Raw genomic sequence first — 16,823 nt, 5'->3', positions numbered from 1 at the left:
CTAAAACATCTTATATGTGATTGCTTTGAGCTTTCAATGAGAAAATATCCATTAAGATTGAATTGCATTAAACAATATTAAAAAGTGTCGGTCGTCAATTACAGCTAATAGCTCCCTGCATCTGTAACATCACTCCATTCCCAAACAAATACAAAATTAAACAGTCATATATATCACAGATCATTGCAGCCTGCAATTACTTACGCACACTGATAAAAGAGAGAACAAGAGGATCTCAGAAACTAAGGATACAGAGCAGCAGGCAAATTAACATGAAAGGTGATGAATGAATGAAACTGAATTCAGCAGAAATCAGGCCTTGGTCTCTTGCGAACAGAAATGCAACCTCTCTGATGATCCCTGAAGATTCTGATCTCTGAAGAGTCTCTCAGATCCTCAAGGCTAACATACTGCTGCTTCACCATCCTCAAAGAATCACCGCCTGTGTCTGAAATCCATATATAAGGATGGCAAGTCTCGTCATAGTAATAGAGCAAGCTCTTCATCCCCACCACGCCACCATCGCCATTGCTGCTACTCGTGCCAGGCATGTATGCCTTGTATATGCTTTTGCATTTCAATCTCTTGGAGCATCCTGGCTTGACCGTGTGAAACTTCTTCAGTATCGACCCGACCCTTATTTGCAGCTCCACTGGCCTATCACTGAGATTCCATATCCTCGTTCCAAGCCCAGAAGCTTGAGAGTGGTCTCTGCAGCTATCAAAACAACCTCCAAGAGACAGAAGCCTCATTCCTTGCACTTTCCCCATCAGAGACTTGATCTGCTGCTTCTTGGTCATCTCTTAAGTTTCCTTCCACCCTCTAACCGACCGGTTTGCCTTTTGTACTATTCAAGCTTCATTTATGGAATAAAGTTGAGGCCTTTCTTTTGTTTTAAAATGGAGGGGGTAGCATAGCATGTGGGCAGGCACACGCATTGGAGTTTTGGAAGAAGCTGGTAAGTGATTCCTGTGGCTACGATCATAATAGATCAGACAAGAAGATATGAAGACCCACTGTGATAGAATAATGGTCAGCCCTTCTATCAAGGAAATAGTGGGGTCCCAAGAGCCCAAAAATTCAACACAAGAAGACGGGGGGCAAGGTTAGCAAAGAGAAGAAAAAAAAATGCAAGAGGGTGACTTTTACTTTGTTTCTTTTGGGAAGGAAAAAGAGGGATATTGGCACCACCCACACAACGCACATTCAAAGATTTCATCATGGACACCATATGGTGCTGCTTCACCTTTTTTTAAGATCAAATGGAGTGGGGGTTTACTTTTCATTTAATCCAAGTTTCAAAGCATATAATCTTCCTGTCCATCAGTAAATGCCTTTTTTTTTTTTTTCGTTTGGTTTAATGGCTATGCTTTGAGCTCCTCAAGATACTGGACTACACTACACTTTCACTAGCACTCGTTCAGTGGATGCACCAATCACCATGACAATGATAGTTCGAACTTTGATCCAACAGATCGACGTAGACATGGCGGTTACTGTTAGCTGCTGCGGGGTTGAGGGTTCATTGGTTCCAGTTTTTTAAAATTAAAACTTTAACGCAGTAATGAAGTCTAAATAACATTCTTGCTTGTTGGTCAAAAAAATAGCATTCTTGCTAAATATCTTAATATTTTTTTAATTACTGCGGTTGGAAAGTATTCTTGAACTCGTTGGGTTAATATCTTTTCGCCATGACCAATCTTAATGCCGTATTCCCTTGCAATCACCATGGTGAATTTAGTATTGTATTTCTTTTACGTATAAAATAAATTAAAAAACATTATTAAATCATGTTTATAATTTTTTATTTGATGAAAAGTATGTAAAATCTGTTATTAATATAACTTGAACAAAGTACATATCACTAATAACTACTTCAGCAAGAAAATGGAAGTCATTCGGATTGTTTAATAGATTCTAATTAATAATATTTTTTTGAAAATGTAGTTAAAAAATCCGAATCATTTTGATAGACAGAACAATAAATATTAAAATAAATTTATTTTCCATTTTTAAATAGTGAGAATCTGAATCTTAAAATTAAATAAATCAAGCATTTTATCAAGCTCAAGTTATAGAACATTTTAGCAAATAATTAATAGAGAATTACTTTAAAGCCCCAAACAACACATTTAAATATCACAAGGTCTATTGATAACTGAGCAATTGTCAATGGATCTTGTGATATTTAAATGTATTGTATTATTGTATGAGACTTACATGTAATTTTTCTAATTAACTAATGCAAATATGTATGCTCTGCTTGACAAGCTGGCAACTTGTTTACCTTGGGATAAGCAGATAGCTAACTCTATTGTTATCCAACCTTGTTTACAATTCAAGACAAATAACTCGAAGTTGGTTTTGATGTTCAAAACAAAATGAGACCGTCTATCTCATGACAACATTATGTAGTAAAAGGGAGGGAGAATTGCACCAAAGGCCTTTAGAACCAAAAACAATACCGCAACTAAGATCCAATGGAATCCAAATTGATTCTGCAAGCTCAAAAGTCCCATGTGCAATTAAATTTTGTCATGAAATGATAGAATTACTCCTAGGCTGAATTGATTCAACCCTAAGCACCTCTTAGCCACCGCTTTCGATTCCCCCATTTCTTGCTTGTCGAGATCTCGCTAGCATTACTGCGAATTGTGGTTGTCTAGTTGTCCTTCACCTTACTCACCTTCGCTCTTCTCCCTTCCGCCATTCCTCTAACCTATTGTTACATCTTTCTCCATTCTCAAGTTGTCTTCACCGTGGTGGATCACTGGCCACCGTGATCGCATTTGCCACCACCTAGATCCACATTGTAAACCCTTTCTTTGCTGCCATCGTTGCCCCATTCAGCATCGTCGTGAGATAATGCTAAACCTCTTCCATCCCCACCTGCTTCTTATCCTTTCCTTCGATTTTGGCTCTTGCAGCTTCTTTAGTTAGGCATGAAATTTTCTTTCTCCATTATCATTCTAAACAATTTGCATCATCACTTTGCATTTGCCCACCCATTATCCTTCAGCTTTTCCTTTGATCTAGTGTTTGTTTCTTTTGAACTTATGCTTGGGAATATATAAACTATTACTTGTAAATATCTAAATTTCAACTAAACCTTTTGTTTTAACATGTGAACCTGCATTTCGCAAAATCTGAATAATAACTGTGTTTGATAGTTGCCTATATTGATTGCATTGCTAATTTATGTAGGTTATAAAATAATTAAGGAAAAACAATCAAAAAAGGTCTATCCTTTTACAGGCTGATATAAGTTTATGGAAAAATAAAATAAAATAAAGAACTGTACAAGAAATTGACAAACGAAAGTAATGTGTTAGATGAAATTTGGAACGAAAGTTCAAATTTTTATGAGATTTAATCTCGGTTGCAATAGATTCCAACTAGTGTCAGACAATTGAAATAAGAGAAGTGATGTCAAGTTAGACCATGAGGCGGGAAACATAAAGAATGGAAACATCAAGAGAATCAGGAATCGTTCACATAAACTTCTCTGCCGTCAAGAGAGAAAAAACCTACCCCATTCAGGAATCTGATCATGACTGTAGGATTAGCCATCATTCAAAAACTAAAAATTCTACTCCTCGTTAATCACTGTACAAGTCACAAATAAGTAGGAGCAAGCAGTTACAGCTTACACATCTCTGTGGAAAGCATTAGCTTTAAGAAGGAAGGGAAAGAATTTACAGAACAAAGGGGTTTTACTGTTCATGACTGTCTCCTTCAGGAGGTTCTACTTTGATTATAAGGGGCTGGTTAAGATCTACTGGAGATTCTGAAACAACTGGTAACCCTGGGCATGAAACTGTGATACCTTCTATATCTTCATTTTCAGCTAATGCTTTATCTAACGCAGACTTGGCAACTTTCGTGACACATATCATCAGAACCACTGCACACAACCCAAATTAACTAAGATTTCAGCCTCCATAATCAGATAAGAAATGGATCCTTCATGATCTTGTACATTGCAATAATACAGAAACTTAATGTCCAACCAAATGCTTGAAGTTCAACCTAAGCTCCAAGCTCTGGATTGTAATAATAAACTATAATGAACAATAGACACCAGTTCTGCCACAATTACTTGCGGTGCACAACAATCCTTGCACTAAATGTTTAACAAAACTGAATAATTCAAAATAACAATAATTTTAAAATTAAAAAAAATGGTGCAAATAAAAAACTTCACACCAGATTATAATTCATCAGCCTTCGCACATTTATCTCATGCATAAGACACAACATTTGAAGCAATTTTAATGCCCCACTATTTTTCAATGTATCCCAAGTGAATAACATGCATCACATGCCGAGTTCATGTGACTGGGGGACACAGGTGGGGTGAGAGTGAGATTCAGGGTTCAAACGTTTTTAATGTAATAAACGTTGGAATGCATTTGATAGAGCTCTGCTCTATATTAATTACTTTCAACAGAACTTAAATGCAAGAAGGAAATAAATGAGGGAAATTCTGAGGTTTTTGATATTAAGACTTGGAAACCGAATCAATGCTACAAAAGAGAAGCTTACTGATTCTGGCCAAAACCCTATTCCCTATGGATGAAAATTACAACAAAAGAAATAACACAGCAATAAGAACACAGCCTCTCACTGGTGTTTGAGAGACCAGCACTCTCCTTCCTTCTGACTAGCTTCTCACAACATTCTTGAGTGCTCCCCAAAACAGCACGACAAAATAAGAAAGCAAAAAGGTGACCCACATATCTAGACTGAATCTAAGCCACCTTACCATACATAATGACTTAATCCTTAATTTCTGGACCCAAAGGATATTAACTTTGATCCATTGGGTATTTCTTTTCTCCACCCACCTGCCCCCTAGATCTCCTCTTGTAAGTCTGACCATATCTCAAGGTTACATCATTACCCTCCTCTAAGAGTTTCACCTTATCCTCAAGGGGGAAATCTGGAAATTGTTGGGAGATGGTGTCAGCTGTCTCCCATGAGTTCTCAAACTCAGGCAAGTCTTTCCATTTCACTAAAACCTCCAGCTGGCCTGTCATAAGCTTCCAAACTTTGCATATGTCTTGAGGTTGCACCTGTAACTCTAATTCTGCAGAAAGGGCTGGTGGTATTGTGGGAGTGACAATAACCGAACAAACTGATTTTTTGAGTTGAGAAATGTGGAAAACTGGATGTATGCGAGCTGTAGGAGGGAGTTCCAGCTTGTATGCAACTTTCCCGACTTGCTCTATGACTTTAAATGGTCCATAGAAACGCGGGCTAAGCTTCTCATTAAGCCTTTTAGCTAAGGATCTCAACCTGTAGGGTCTGAGCTTGACATAAACCAAATCACCAATGTCCAGCTGCACATCTCTTCTGTGTTTGTTTGCTTGCTCCTTCATTCTTTCTTGTGCCAAAGTGAAGTTGTCCTTTAAGATGGCAATAATGCAATTGCGGGAATGAATCTGTTCGTTGACAGCTTTAATACCTGATGGTTCATCATTCATTTTAAAGAAAGTAGGAGGGTCTCTCCCATACACCGCTTTAAAAGTTGTCATGCCGGCAGCTCCATGATGAGAGGTGTTGTACCCATACTCTGCCTAAGGCAACCATTGCACCCATTGAGTTGGTTTCTCATTGGTGAAGCAATGCAAATAAGTTTCCAAGCCCTGATTTAAAACTTCTGTTTGGCCATCAGATTCTGGGTGGTAAGCGGAGCTAAGACAAAGTTGAGTGCCGGCTTGCTTAAACAATTCTTTCCAAAACTGGCTAACAAACACCCTATCTCTATCTAATACAATGGTTTTTGGAAACCCATGCAATTTTACAATGTCATTGACAAATCTGTCAGCTACCTCTTTTGCTGTAAATGGGTGTGCCAAAGCTAAGAAGTGGGCATATTTTGTCAATCTATCAGCAACAACAAGAATGACATCATACCTTTTGGATTTTGGAAGTCCCGTGATGAAATCCATACTAATATCCTCCCAAACTTGTTGAAGAATTGGCAAGGGTTGCAACAGTCCAGCCGGGGTCAAAGCTTGATACTTGTTTTTTTGGCACATGTCACAATGAGAAACATACAATTGTATATCTTTTTTCATGCCCTCCCAATACACCACAGCAGAGAGCCTCTTATAAGTGCACAAATGACCCGAATGACCCCTTGTTGGCGAATCATGAAATTCCTTCATTAGTAGGGGAATTCTAGTAGACTTCTTTGGTAGCGCCAATCGTCCCTTGTAGTGTAAACAACCCTTCACCAGGCTGTACCCCTCCAAACTCCCTGGTCTGGTGATGACTTGTTGCATTATATTATGCAACTTGGGGTCGACTTGCACTTCTTTCTCCCACTCTTCAAGGTTATCATGTTGCCACAGGGAAAATCCATGCAGCTCCAGATTTTCTTCTTTTCTAGAGAGTGCATTTGCTGCACGATTTTCCTTGCCCGGTTTGTAGACTATCTCAAACTTGAATCCCATCAGTTTGGTGACTGATAGGGCCCGTTATTTTCCTAAGACATATCAGAGGAAGTCAAAGGGGAAGAATAACTCTAGTGAAAATACTTGAACTAGTCTAGAAGTTTACCCTTCAGTCCATAGCCGTAAGGAATAGTATTTTGTGATCTTTTGTAATGATTGGGATCTTTTGGATAGTATGGGCGATGTGTCAGCCACTGAAGGTATTAGTAGTCTTTTGTTTAGGAAGGGAGGGCTAAGAAGGATGAGACTGGAATGGTAAGGAGAGATTGGCCTCTCGAATGCCAATGGGAGTGAGACTCTTGTATTGAAGCTTGTAATCTGTGTTGTTAGAGTGTTTTATCATCTTTTAGAGGAAATAGGGTTTTGGGCCAGAATCAGAGTTCCCATGTACATCTGATTCGGTTATTCATCTCATTAATATCAAAACCTAAGTATTTTCCTATCATATTAATTGCTGTTGCTGTCTTATTTATTACTCTTTGCTGTGATTCTGGTTTGGGACACATTAGTGACCCAGTGCTGCTGACTCTCTTCGACAATTCTCTGCTCCAGCAAATACTTCAAGGCTTTTTGATCTGTTCGGATGACAAATTTCTGCCCCCATAGGTAATGCTGCCATTTTTTGACAGCCATAACAATGGCCATAAGTTCCCTCTCATAAACAGAGCATTGTTGAGCCCGGTTAGAGAGTTTTTGACTGTAAAATGCCACTGGGTGGCCATTTTGCATCAGCACCGCTCCTATTCCAGACCCGGAAGCGTCTGTTTCCAACTCGAACAGGGCAGAAAAATCAGGCATGGCTAGCACTGGGAGAGAAGTCATGGCTGTCTTGAGGTTTTGGAATGCCTCTTCAGCTTCTGGAGTCCATTTAAATGCATCTTTTTTGAGTAAATCAATGAGAGGGCTGGCTATTTTCCCATAATTCTTGACAAATCGTCTATAATACCCCGTCAACCCTAGGAAACCTCTTAAGGATTTCACATTCTTGGGTGTTGGCCATTGCACCATACTCTCAATTTTGCTGGGATCTGCTTGCACCCCCTCCTTAGAAATAATATGCCCAAGATATTCAATTCTTGGTTGGGCAAAAGTACATTTCTTAAGTAATCACTAGCTGGTTTTCTTTCAGAATAGGCAAAACAACTTTCAAATGTTTCAAGTGAGTTGTCAAGTCATGGCTGTAAATAAGTATATCATCAAAAAACACAAGTACAAATTTTCGTAGATGCTCACGAAATATCTCATTCATTAAAGATTGGAAGGTGGAAGGAGCATTGGTTAGACCAAAGGGCATTACCTTGAATTCATAATGTCCCTTATGGTTCTAAATGCTGTTTTTGGTTCATCTCCAGCCATAATTCTGATCTAGTGATATCTAGATTTCAAATCCAGCTTGGTGAACATGGCAGCTCCTTTCAATTCATCCAACAATTCATCAATAGCTGTTACGGGAAACTTATCCGGCACCATGATTTTATTCAAGGCTTTATAATCCACACAAAATCTCCAACTCCCATCTTTTTTTTGACTAACAAGACTGGGCTAGAGTAGGGACTTTGACTGGGCTGAATGATACCCGCCTTCAACATATCTTTCACCATTTTCTCGATTTCATTTTTGTGAGCATGAGGGTACCGATAAGGTCTTATGTTAGGGGGCTGCTCTTCGGGTTTGATGGCTATTGCATGATCATAAGAACGAGTTGGTGGTAACCCTTCAAAGGGTTGGCAAACTGCAGAGAATTGATCTAAGAGGTTCTGAATTTCAAGTGCCAATTCTGGAGTTACAGGTGTTGCTTCTTCAGTTCTTATCCCACTATATTCAATCATGTACCCTTCTCCCTTCTTTTGAATGGATCGCATAAGTGATTTAAAAGAAACTAAAGTCTTGGTTAAAGTTGGATCACCTCGTAAACATACCTTATTACTCTTCTTGCCAATCTTCTTAGTCAGTTGTCCCCAATTTACCCTTACTTCTCCCAATGATTTTAACCACTCGACACCTAGAACGGCATCCACGCCACTGAGTGGAAAAGGATAGAAAGTTTGAATAATGTTCAAACCTTGTACTTGCAGCTTGAGGTCACTACAGCGTTGCTTCCCCCTAAAATTGAACCCGTTCCCAACAGTGATCGAGTAAACAGCAATTTCCTCTACTGGGATTTTGGCTCTACTGATTAAGTCTTCAGTGATGAAGTTATGAGTGGCCCCATTGTCAATTAAGATCACAATTTCAGCCTTTTCTAGTTCCCCACGCACCTTCGTCGTATGATTTCCTCCAAACCCAACAATGGAGTTTAGTGATAACTCTATCCTAGTAGTGTAGTCTTCCACCTCTTCACTATCCTCAATCTCCACTGGTTCATGGTTTTCGACCCCCTTTTCAGTTTCTAATTCTAGCAACATAACTTGCATATTTCTATTCTTGCAGACGTGATTAGGCCCAAACTTCTCAGCACATTTGAAGCACAAGCCGAGCTCTTGTCGTCTAGCCAGTTCCGCATCAGAAAGTCGTTGAGTTCATCCTCCCAGTCGAGTCGACGCTGGTCCAGACGCGTTACTTCCCGCTCTCGAGTTAGTCGTCTTTGTCTCTGTCCATTTCTAGGCTCCCGAATTCGCAGGCATTAGGGGAGTGTGCATGTATTTCTTGGGCTCATGTACATGGGTTACCCTTGTGTAAGAGGTTTGGGCTGAATCATTTCTAGGCCCACTTGGAAGACGTTGGGCCCGGGAAGCATGTGAGTCTTTGGCCTTTTCAACCATCTGATTCCTCTCATCCACCCTAATCGACATCTCCATGATCTCCAATAGAGTTGCCGCTGTCGTTAGCTTTAGCTCGGCTTGGATTTCCGGCTTCAGCCCAATTCTGAATGCTCCGACCAAGCAAGCCTCCAACGCGTCACTCACCATGGCTGATACTCGCTCAAACTCTTCCACGTATTCACGTGTAGAGCCTTCTTGCTTCACGGCTAGCATCATCTCGTACTCGTCCCCCATTTGTGATGGATGAAACCGGCGCAATAGCTCCCTCTTAAACTCAAACCACATTCGGACAGGGGCTCTAGTTTCAACCCATTGATACCAGTTCAGAGCTTTTCCTTCCAAACAGACAGTTGCTGCGTCCATTCGTTCTGTTTCGGCCACTGAGTTTATTCTAAAGTACCTCTCCACTCGAAACAAGCAGCCAATGGGGTCCTCCCCATCGAAAATGGGTAACTCAAGTTTTCTGTACTTCCCTCCTTCTTTCTCATGGTCTCCTGTACTTCCAGTAGTTTCTTCATGGCTGGATTGCTCTTGTTCGTGGTTGTCAGGCGCCCGTTTTTGCTTTTCCATTAATTGATCCAATGTTCCTTGCATCTTCTGCATCATGTCTTTCATTAAGGTTATGTCTTTTGACAAAACGCCTACCATCTCCTTTAGCTCTTGTACTTCTGGGTCAGCATAATGTACTCCCTCTGCCATATCTTCCACTTAAATGGTCCTTGGTCCAAGGATTGCACTGCTCCAATCGATAGAGCTCTACTCTATATTAATTACTTTCAACAGAACTTAAATGCAAGAAGGAAATAAATGAGGAAAATTCTGAGGTTTTTGATATTAAGACTTAGAAACTGAATCAATGCTACAAAAGAGAAGCTCACTGATTCTGGCCAAAACCCTATTCCCTATGGATGAAAATTACAACAAAAGAAATAACACAGCAATAAGAACACAGCCTCTCACTGGTGTTTGAGAGACCAGCACTCTCCTTCCTTCTGACTAGCTTCTCACAACATTCTTGAGTGCTCCCCAAAACAGCATGACAAAATAAGAAAGCAAAAAGGTGACCCACATATCTAGACTGAATCTAAGCCACCTTACCATACATCATGACTTAATCCTTAATTTCTGGACCCTAAGGATATTAACTTTGATCCATTGGGTATTTCTTTTCTCCATCCACCTGCCCCCTAGATCTCCTCTTGTAAGTCTGACCATATCTCAAGGTTACATCAGCATTACACGGCACATTGGCAATAAGGATATAGTTACAACAGGGTTTGCAGTGCCAACGGTCCTTGTCGCACATTGCCCTTGTGCAGTTACTCAATAAGAAATTCATATTCCACATTACAAGTCAGATAGGCAAACATCTTCTGACAAAACAGCCTCCCATAAACAAAACATTTTATCAATCAAATTTATTTTCATGAGATATGTATTACATGTGAAAGCAACGTAACTTACCAGATACTACAAGGCCAAGAAAGATAAATGCCTGCATCCACAAGATGAAGAAACACAAGTTATATTTACTGGAAAAAAATTAGATTTACACCTACTGTTCCAGTTCAGAAATCAGACGAGTAAACCATCCAAAGCATCTTAGACGCAAATAAGTAAAAGCAAAAGGAAGAATAAAGCATTACAAAAGACTGAAAGAGAATAAAGCTGGCAGGTTCCCAGAAGGCAAATAAAATAAGAAACACAAGTTTTATCATCTCTTACCCAACGAGTCTTCGAGAACTCGCCCCAACCATGTGTTACATCAGAAATATCTTTGAGAGTTGTTCCAACATACACAAGTGCCAGTGTAATTGGCTGTAATAATAACAATAATGAAGGAATTAAAACAATATTGTAACTTGAATTCCATTTAGTGAGCAGCGACGAAATAACTTTAGTTTAAATTCATATTAGCACAACTTTGATGATACGTGAGAACTTCATCAGTCGGTGATGGCATGAATCGTAGGGAACCTTTGACAGGATTTCAATTTATTTGCTTATGGATTTATTTACTATGGGGAAGCCAGATTTAAGTAAGTAATTATACCAAGATATTTACTTCCCAAAACCTGATTTCAGAGTCATGTGAGGCAGACAATCATGTAGAAGTTTAGAAATATCAAACATAACAGAAACAAATCTAAAGAGTTTATTTCAAAGCCCATTTCTCAGCCAAAGACGTAAGCAGCTAGCAATAGCATGTTAATGATGTGCACATTCACACATAATAATGAGGTCTCCAGGTTCGATGTGGTATTACAGACAATAATTGGAGCAAACTTTTGTTTACAATTCAGATAGCCTTTTTCAAAGGTTCACAGTTTGTCACCATCAATCTAAATAAACACCATATAGATAACTATTTCTAGCATGCAAAGAACCTAAATACAGGAAATCTGATAATCAATAGACAGTTTTGAGGATTTTAAAGCATGACAACAGAGATTTATTGTTGGACTTGGACCAAGCCCTAGACATTAATTGATCAAAAGATGAAGAAAGTACCATCATGCCTATCCAAGAAGCCAGCATGTATTCTCCTAACGAAACAGGAGTCACAGAGAGAAGGTAATTTAGCATGTTAAATGGCAGTAATGGAACGAGCCGAAGCAACACCACAATCTGTATAGATATTAAGAAACCCAAAACAGGTTAAAGATATTGAGCTGACAAATTGAAAAAGGAAGGACCATCTAGGGTATTAGTAACAGATCACGGTTACAGAGGAGCTTTCTTGATTTCTTTGAAATACCAATCAAACAAGAGTACTTTATTATATCAATATTAGAATTTATAAGCATAGTCAGAGAAGAGAGTAAAACTGTTCAGCCTTCACTTAAAAGCTCAAGCGAAGCAGTTCTTGACACAGTATCAGAGCTTCTATAATCAAGTAGTACTTCACAGATAAAATGATATTTCAGCATACAAATGGCGAGTCTGTGCTACGTCCACAGTTCAAGTTCAAAGAGTTTTCACATGAAAGAGTATGTTAGAAATTATAATAAAACTATTCATGGGTGAAGTTGTCCTTGTTAGGCATGTTACTAGAAACATAGTTTCATGACAACATGCTCAATACTATGCTATTAGTTTGTAAACAAAAGTTGACTTGAAAAATAAGACAAAAGAGGAGCATTAGACAGATGAATTAAAAGGTTCAAGAAATTTTAAAACAGTATTGCCAATATGAAGGACACATACCTTAAACCCGGATCTTTGAATTGCAATTGCAACTGATCTAAATTGTGGATAATCCTTCAACTTTGAAACAACAAATGATTTTCCAATCTGCATAGATTCACAATAATATGACTAGATAACCTCAGGGGAAGACACAAGCATAGCACAATCATAGACCGAATAGCAACCCAACTGGAAAGCTAAGGGAAGCCAATGGCCATGTATAGAAGAAAAAGCATCTTATACAGATCAAGAAAATCCTAGCATCAGTTGATTAAATGGTGGCCAGTAGCTGACCAAAGATGATTTTTATGCTGACTACTATGAATATATGCAAGAATTGAGGAACTTACTGTTCTGCCAAGAAGAAATGCAGCTCCAGCACCAACAGTCGCACCAATAGAATCAGCAACAAAGCCCACTGGAAGCCCAAAAAGATAACCTCCACCAAGCTGAAAGTGCAGTATCAATACTTTTAGCATTAATCACCCCAAATTCCACTATCAGATACTCAGAGTCAAAAGATTTTGACTCAGTCACTTGGATTAAAAAAATGAACAAATATAATTTTGCAGTAACAATGGTATAACACAACAATGCAATAGGTTCACATAAGTTTCAAAAATATCATGATAACTTATGATAACTTTAACTTGAATATCTATAAATGCACGGGGTCATGATACAAATACTTGAAAAATGCTTTTAGAAAATAACTATCAACACGCTAACAATGCTAGGGTATTAATGATTCTTACAGTAAGTACTGAAGCTGGAACTGCCAAGACAGTCAAAGGAATGTAAGCAACAGCCCTGAAGATTACCAAATAACCGTGAATCCACAAATTCATGCATTCAAATCAATCATTGCCCGCATAATAACTTAGAACCAGAGTGATTTTCTAAAACTCCAGCTTATATTTAACAAATTAGTGTAGGTTAGCATAGAGTCATAAATAGTGTGGCTTGTTTGAATTATTTTGCATTGCATTGTCAATAAGACAAAATTTGCAAGACTACAGTCTGAAGCTGACCAAACAAAATTTCTCCTCAACAGAACCATTTTTTTTTGGAAGAAACGGAACCATAATTTTATTTCCAAATATCTTGCTTCCAGTTGATATCTTGCTACTAATTCCCATATATATTATCAAGAAATTACATTACTAGGTCATGATATAAAAAATAAAGGCAACCAACTAGGTAAATTTGTAATACGTGAATGTAATTGATGATCAAGAGTGAGTGCGCATCAAAAGATTGCCCAACCTTTAAATCAGCCGTTAACAAAACTTTAAGCACATAGCATCATTTTAGACCTTCTTCATTTGTCCAGAGGACACAAAAATCCTACATCAACTGACCTTAAAGATGAAAAGCTCTTAAGAAAACTCTATAAAATCCTCTTCCATAGAAACTTTGTTTAACACAGGCATGGAGGAAAAGAATGGGCCAAACAAACTTAAGATCAAATTGTTATGCTCACTAACATAAATTAGATAAATCGTCAAATCTCACTTCACATCGCCAGTTGGTCTGCTAAGCATATACAAGTAAAACTTGGTTTCCTCAATGTTATCTCAAAATTGATTTAACTTAATACCTCCACCAAGATTTTTCTGTCAGCAATGATACTGTACGGGGCCTAACAACAAATCCTTTACCTAAGCTCCTTCAGAACATAATATTTCCTTTCAACAAATTAACTCCCAAGATTTCTATTTAAATTAAGTTAGAGATCATGGTAATTAAAAGGAATTCAACAATAGTAAAAATTTAAAGTACCCCAGACGTGCAGTGGCCTATGAAAAATTTGGAGGTTAAACCGGTAAAAAAATTAGAATTGACTTACAGGACAAGTGGACCCCAGGGCCCAAGATCTTCATGAACCCATAATAAGAAGTTCTTTAGTATCTGCAGATCATAAATGTCCGATGCTTAAAAAGCATTCTGTGATCAGGATGCTTGGGCAATTTTCTCAGGAAGCAAATCCAAAGGTACATTACAATCAGGATGCTTGGGCAATTTCTCAGGGAAGCAAATCCAAAGGTACATTACAAAGAAAATTGAAACCATTTGATAGAGATTTTTCTGTCAGCAATGATACTGTACGGGGCCTAACAACAAATCCTTTACCTAAGCTCCTTCCAAACATAATATTTCCCTTTCAACAAATTAACTCCAAGATTTCTATTTAAATTAAGTTAGAGATCATGGTAATTAAAAGGATTCACAATAGTAAAACTTTAAGTACCCCAGACGTGCAGTGGCTATATGAAAAATTGGAGGTTAACCGGTAAAAAATTAGAATTGACTTACAGGACAAGTGGACCAGGCCCCAAGGGCCCAAGATCTTCAGAACCCATAATAAGAAGTTCTTTAGTATCTGCAGATCATAAATGTCCGATGCTTAAAAAGCATTCTGTGATCAGGATGCTTGGGCAATTTCTCAGGGAAGCAAATCCAAAGGTACTTACAAAGAAAATTGAAACCATTTGATAGAAAAGCTTAAATCTGGTAAATTTGTCTTCTCTATATTTCTTCACTGTTAAAATGATGAAATAGGATGAGTGCCACCAACATTTTCCGTCAAATGAAATTCCTGTATCTGTGTGCAAATGCAACCTAAGAAAAATTTCAACCTATCACATCAGATTCATCAGACGCTCATTTAATTTAACGGATATAAGCAAACTCCCTTTTAATTAGGAAATGGATCAATGAAGCTAGCGATAAGAGAATACATCTGAGCGATCAGGGGAGGACTAACAGCGTGTATCAGATAATCAATCCATTTTAACAAAATGCTTCCCGCCAATTTAAAGTGAAGGCAAATTTCCAAACGGATCGGGAAGAGCAAAAATCTGAGCGAACCAGGAGTAGAATTCAATGAACCTTTTCAATGGGGAGAGTAAAACAAGCTATTATGATAGCGGCAAGAAGGATGAGCAAAAGAGTAATCCTGAGAGCAGAGCCCCATGTGAACGCCATGGTAAGCCTGCGACGCCAGGCCTGCACTCCTCCTCCTCGTGTCGTTGAAGTCAGAAGATGGTTGCTTAAGGGATAAGCGAGCCCTCAAATTCAATCCCCCAAGGTTTGCCAGATTTGTATGCTGATCGTTGAACCAAATGCAGCGTGCTTTTAGCCCATCAAACGGATTCAGATCCTCCTCTGTGAAACCTATATCTCGCTTATTTTATCAGTTTGGGTGGGACGATTTAATTTACAAATCGCTCCAAACATCATCAATTTTTCCTTTTTTAACCTATCCACACTGCTATTTTTCTCTCTCTTTTTCAACAGGGACAAAAATTCGTCGATATCGGTATATGTTGATCGGCATCTCGTGTCTCTTATAATTTTGCTGTGCCGGTGTATTATTATTGTTTATGATCACTATAAATATAAGGAGGGGGAATTTACTCATGAGAAAAAAATTAAAATTATGCATTGGTGTTGCTTCCAGTCTGCATCCATGTCCAAGTCCTCTAACATTTAGCAAGAAAATTAATTTTATAAAATTATAGTATAATAATTTTTTTTAAGATGTTCATCTTCATGTTTCATAAAATTTTTCCCAATTTTAATTTTTATATATCTACAATAAGCTAATGATAATTGAAGTTCAAAGTACATTTTATATTGAAGGTTGCAAGATTCGAAAATAATCTAACTTGAATAAAAATCTTAAGGAAAATTAGAATAAATTATGGAAACTTTTTTTTTTGGAAAAAAAAAAAGCTTATCTTCTACATTTACCTATAATATATAAAATTCAATGAGGAGAAATTTAGAATCGATTAAACCAGCATAAAACTGACAAAACAATTTGAACCGGTTTTTTACGCTACATTTTATGTGTGGGTGTGTAGATTACAAGCATTGAAATTTTTCTATAAGAAATACTCCAGATTGAGCCGAACAATATTCAATCGGCACGTTGGGATGGAGAATCACACGTATGTGAAGGATAATTGGATCCCCATATTCCTAGTCATCGGCTGTGTCCAAGAAATAAGGAGCAGGAAGAATCAAATAAGGTTGTGGCTAATCTTCTTGAATACAGACAGTGGAATCTTACAGAATTGGAAGGAGAGATGATGAAGCTATAGCCCAAGCCATCAAGTATATTCCATTATCAAACAGGGTTAGAGAAGATAGACTTATGTGGTGCCCCATCAAATAAAGGTATTTATACTGTTAAGGGGGGATATAAATATGCTACGGATAAGGTCGATAAATGGAAATATAAAGCAAGTTCTTATCTCCATTTTCCTTCTGATATGTAGAAAAAGTTATGGAAGATTAATACTATTTCAAGGATTAATCACTTTATTTGGAGATGCCTAACTAAAGCAGTTGCTACCAATGAAGCTTTTGTCAAGAGAAGGAGGGGAGTAAATAAGTACTGCCC

At 38.1% G+C, this 16,823-nt stretch overlaps 2 protein-coding genes across 2 annotated transcripts; both read right to left on the bottom strand.

Annotated features, from left to right (window-relative positions):
• Positions 1-24: 24 nt before the first annotated feature.
• On the bottom strand, positions 25-976 carry LOC129308641 (uncharacterized). Its single transcript, XM_054949906.1, has one exon. It carries the CDS (start codon positions 798-800, stop codon positions 303-305), a length of 498 nt encoding a protein of 165 aa, XP_054805881.1. The 5' UTR covers positions 801-976; the 3' UTR covers positions 25-302.
• A 2,473-nt stretch (positions 977-3,449) lies between these two features.
• LOC129308404 (uncharacterized) lies at positions 3,450-15,743 on the bottom strand. Its single transcript, XM_054949516.1, has 9 exons — positions 15,305-15,743; positions 14,262-14,323; positions 13,168-13,222; positions 12,763-12,861; positions 12,431-12,517; positions 11,735-11,851; positions 10,949-11,041; positions 10,688-10,718; positions 3,450-3,904 (listed from the first exon to the last, which is right to left on the bottom strand). Exons 1-9 carry the CDS (start codon positions 15,398-15,400, stop codon positions 3,714-3,716), a joined length of 831 nt encoding a protein of 276 aa, XP_054805491.1. The 5' UTR covers positions 15,401-15,743; the 3' UTR covers positions 3,450-3,713.
• Positions 15,744-16,823: the final 1,080 nt, after the last annotated feature.

This window comes from Prosopis cineraria, unplaced genomic scaffold (genome assembly GCF_029017545.1).
Source record: "Prosopis cineraria cultivar Desert tree isolate PC_DT_omini unplaced genomic scaffold, ASM2901754v1 PC4, whole genome shotgun sequence".
In the NCBI taxonomy this organism is placed as follows: domain Eukaryota; kingdom Viridiplantae; phylum Streptophyta; class Magnoliopsida; order Fabales; family Fabaceae; genus Prosopis; species Prosopis cineraria.
This window is presented reverse-complemented; position numbering and strand designations above follow the sequence as displayed.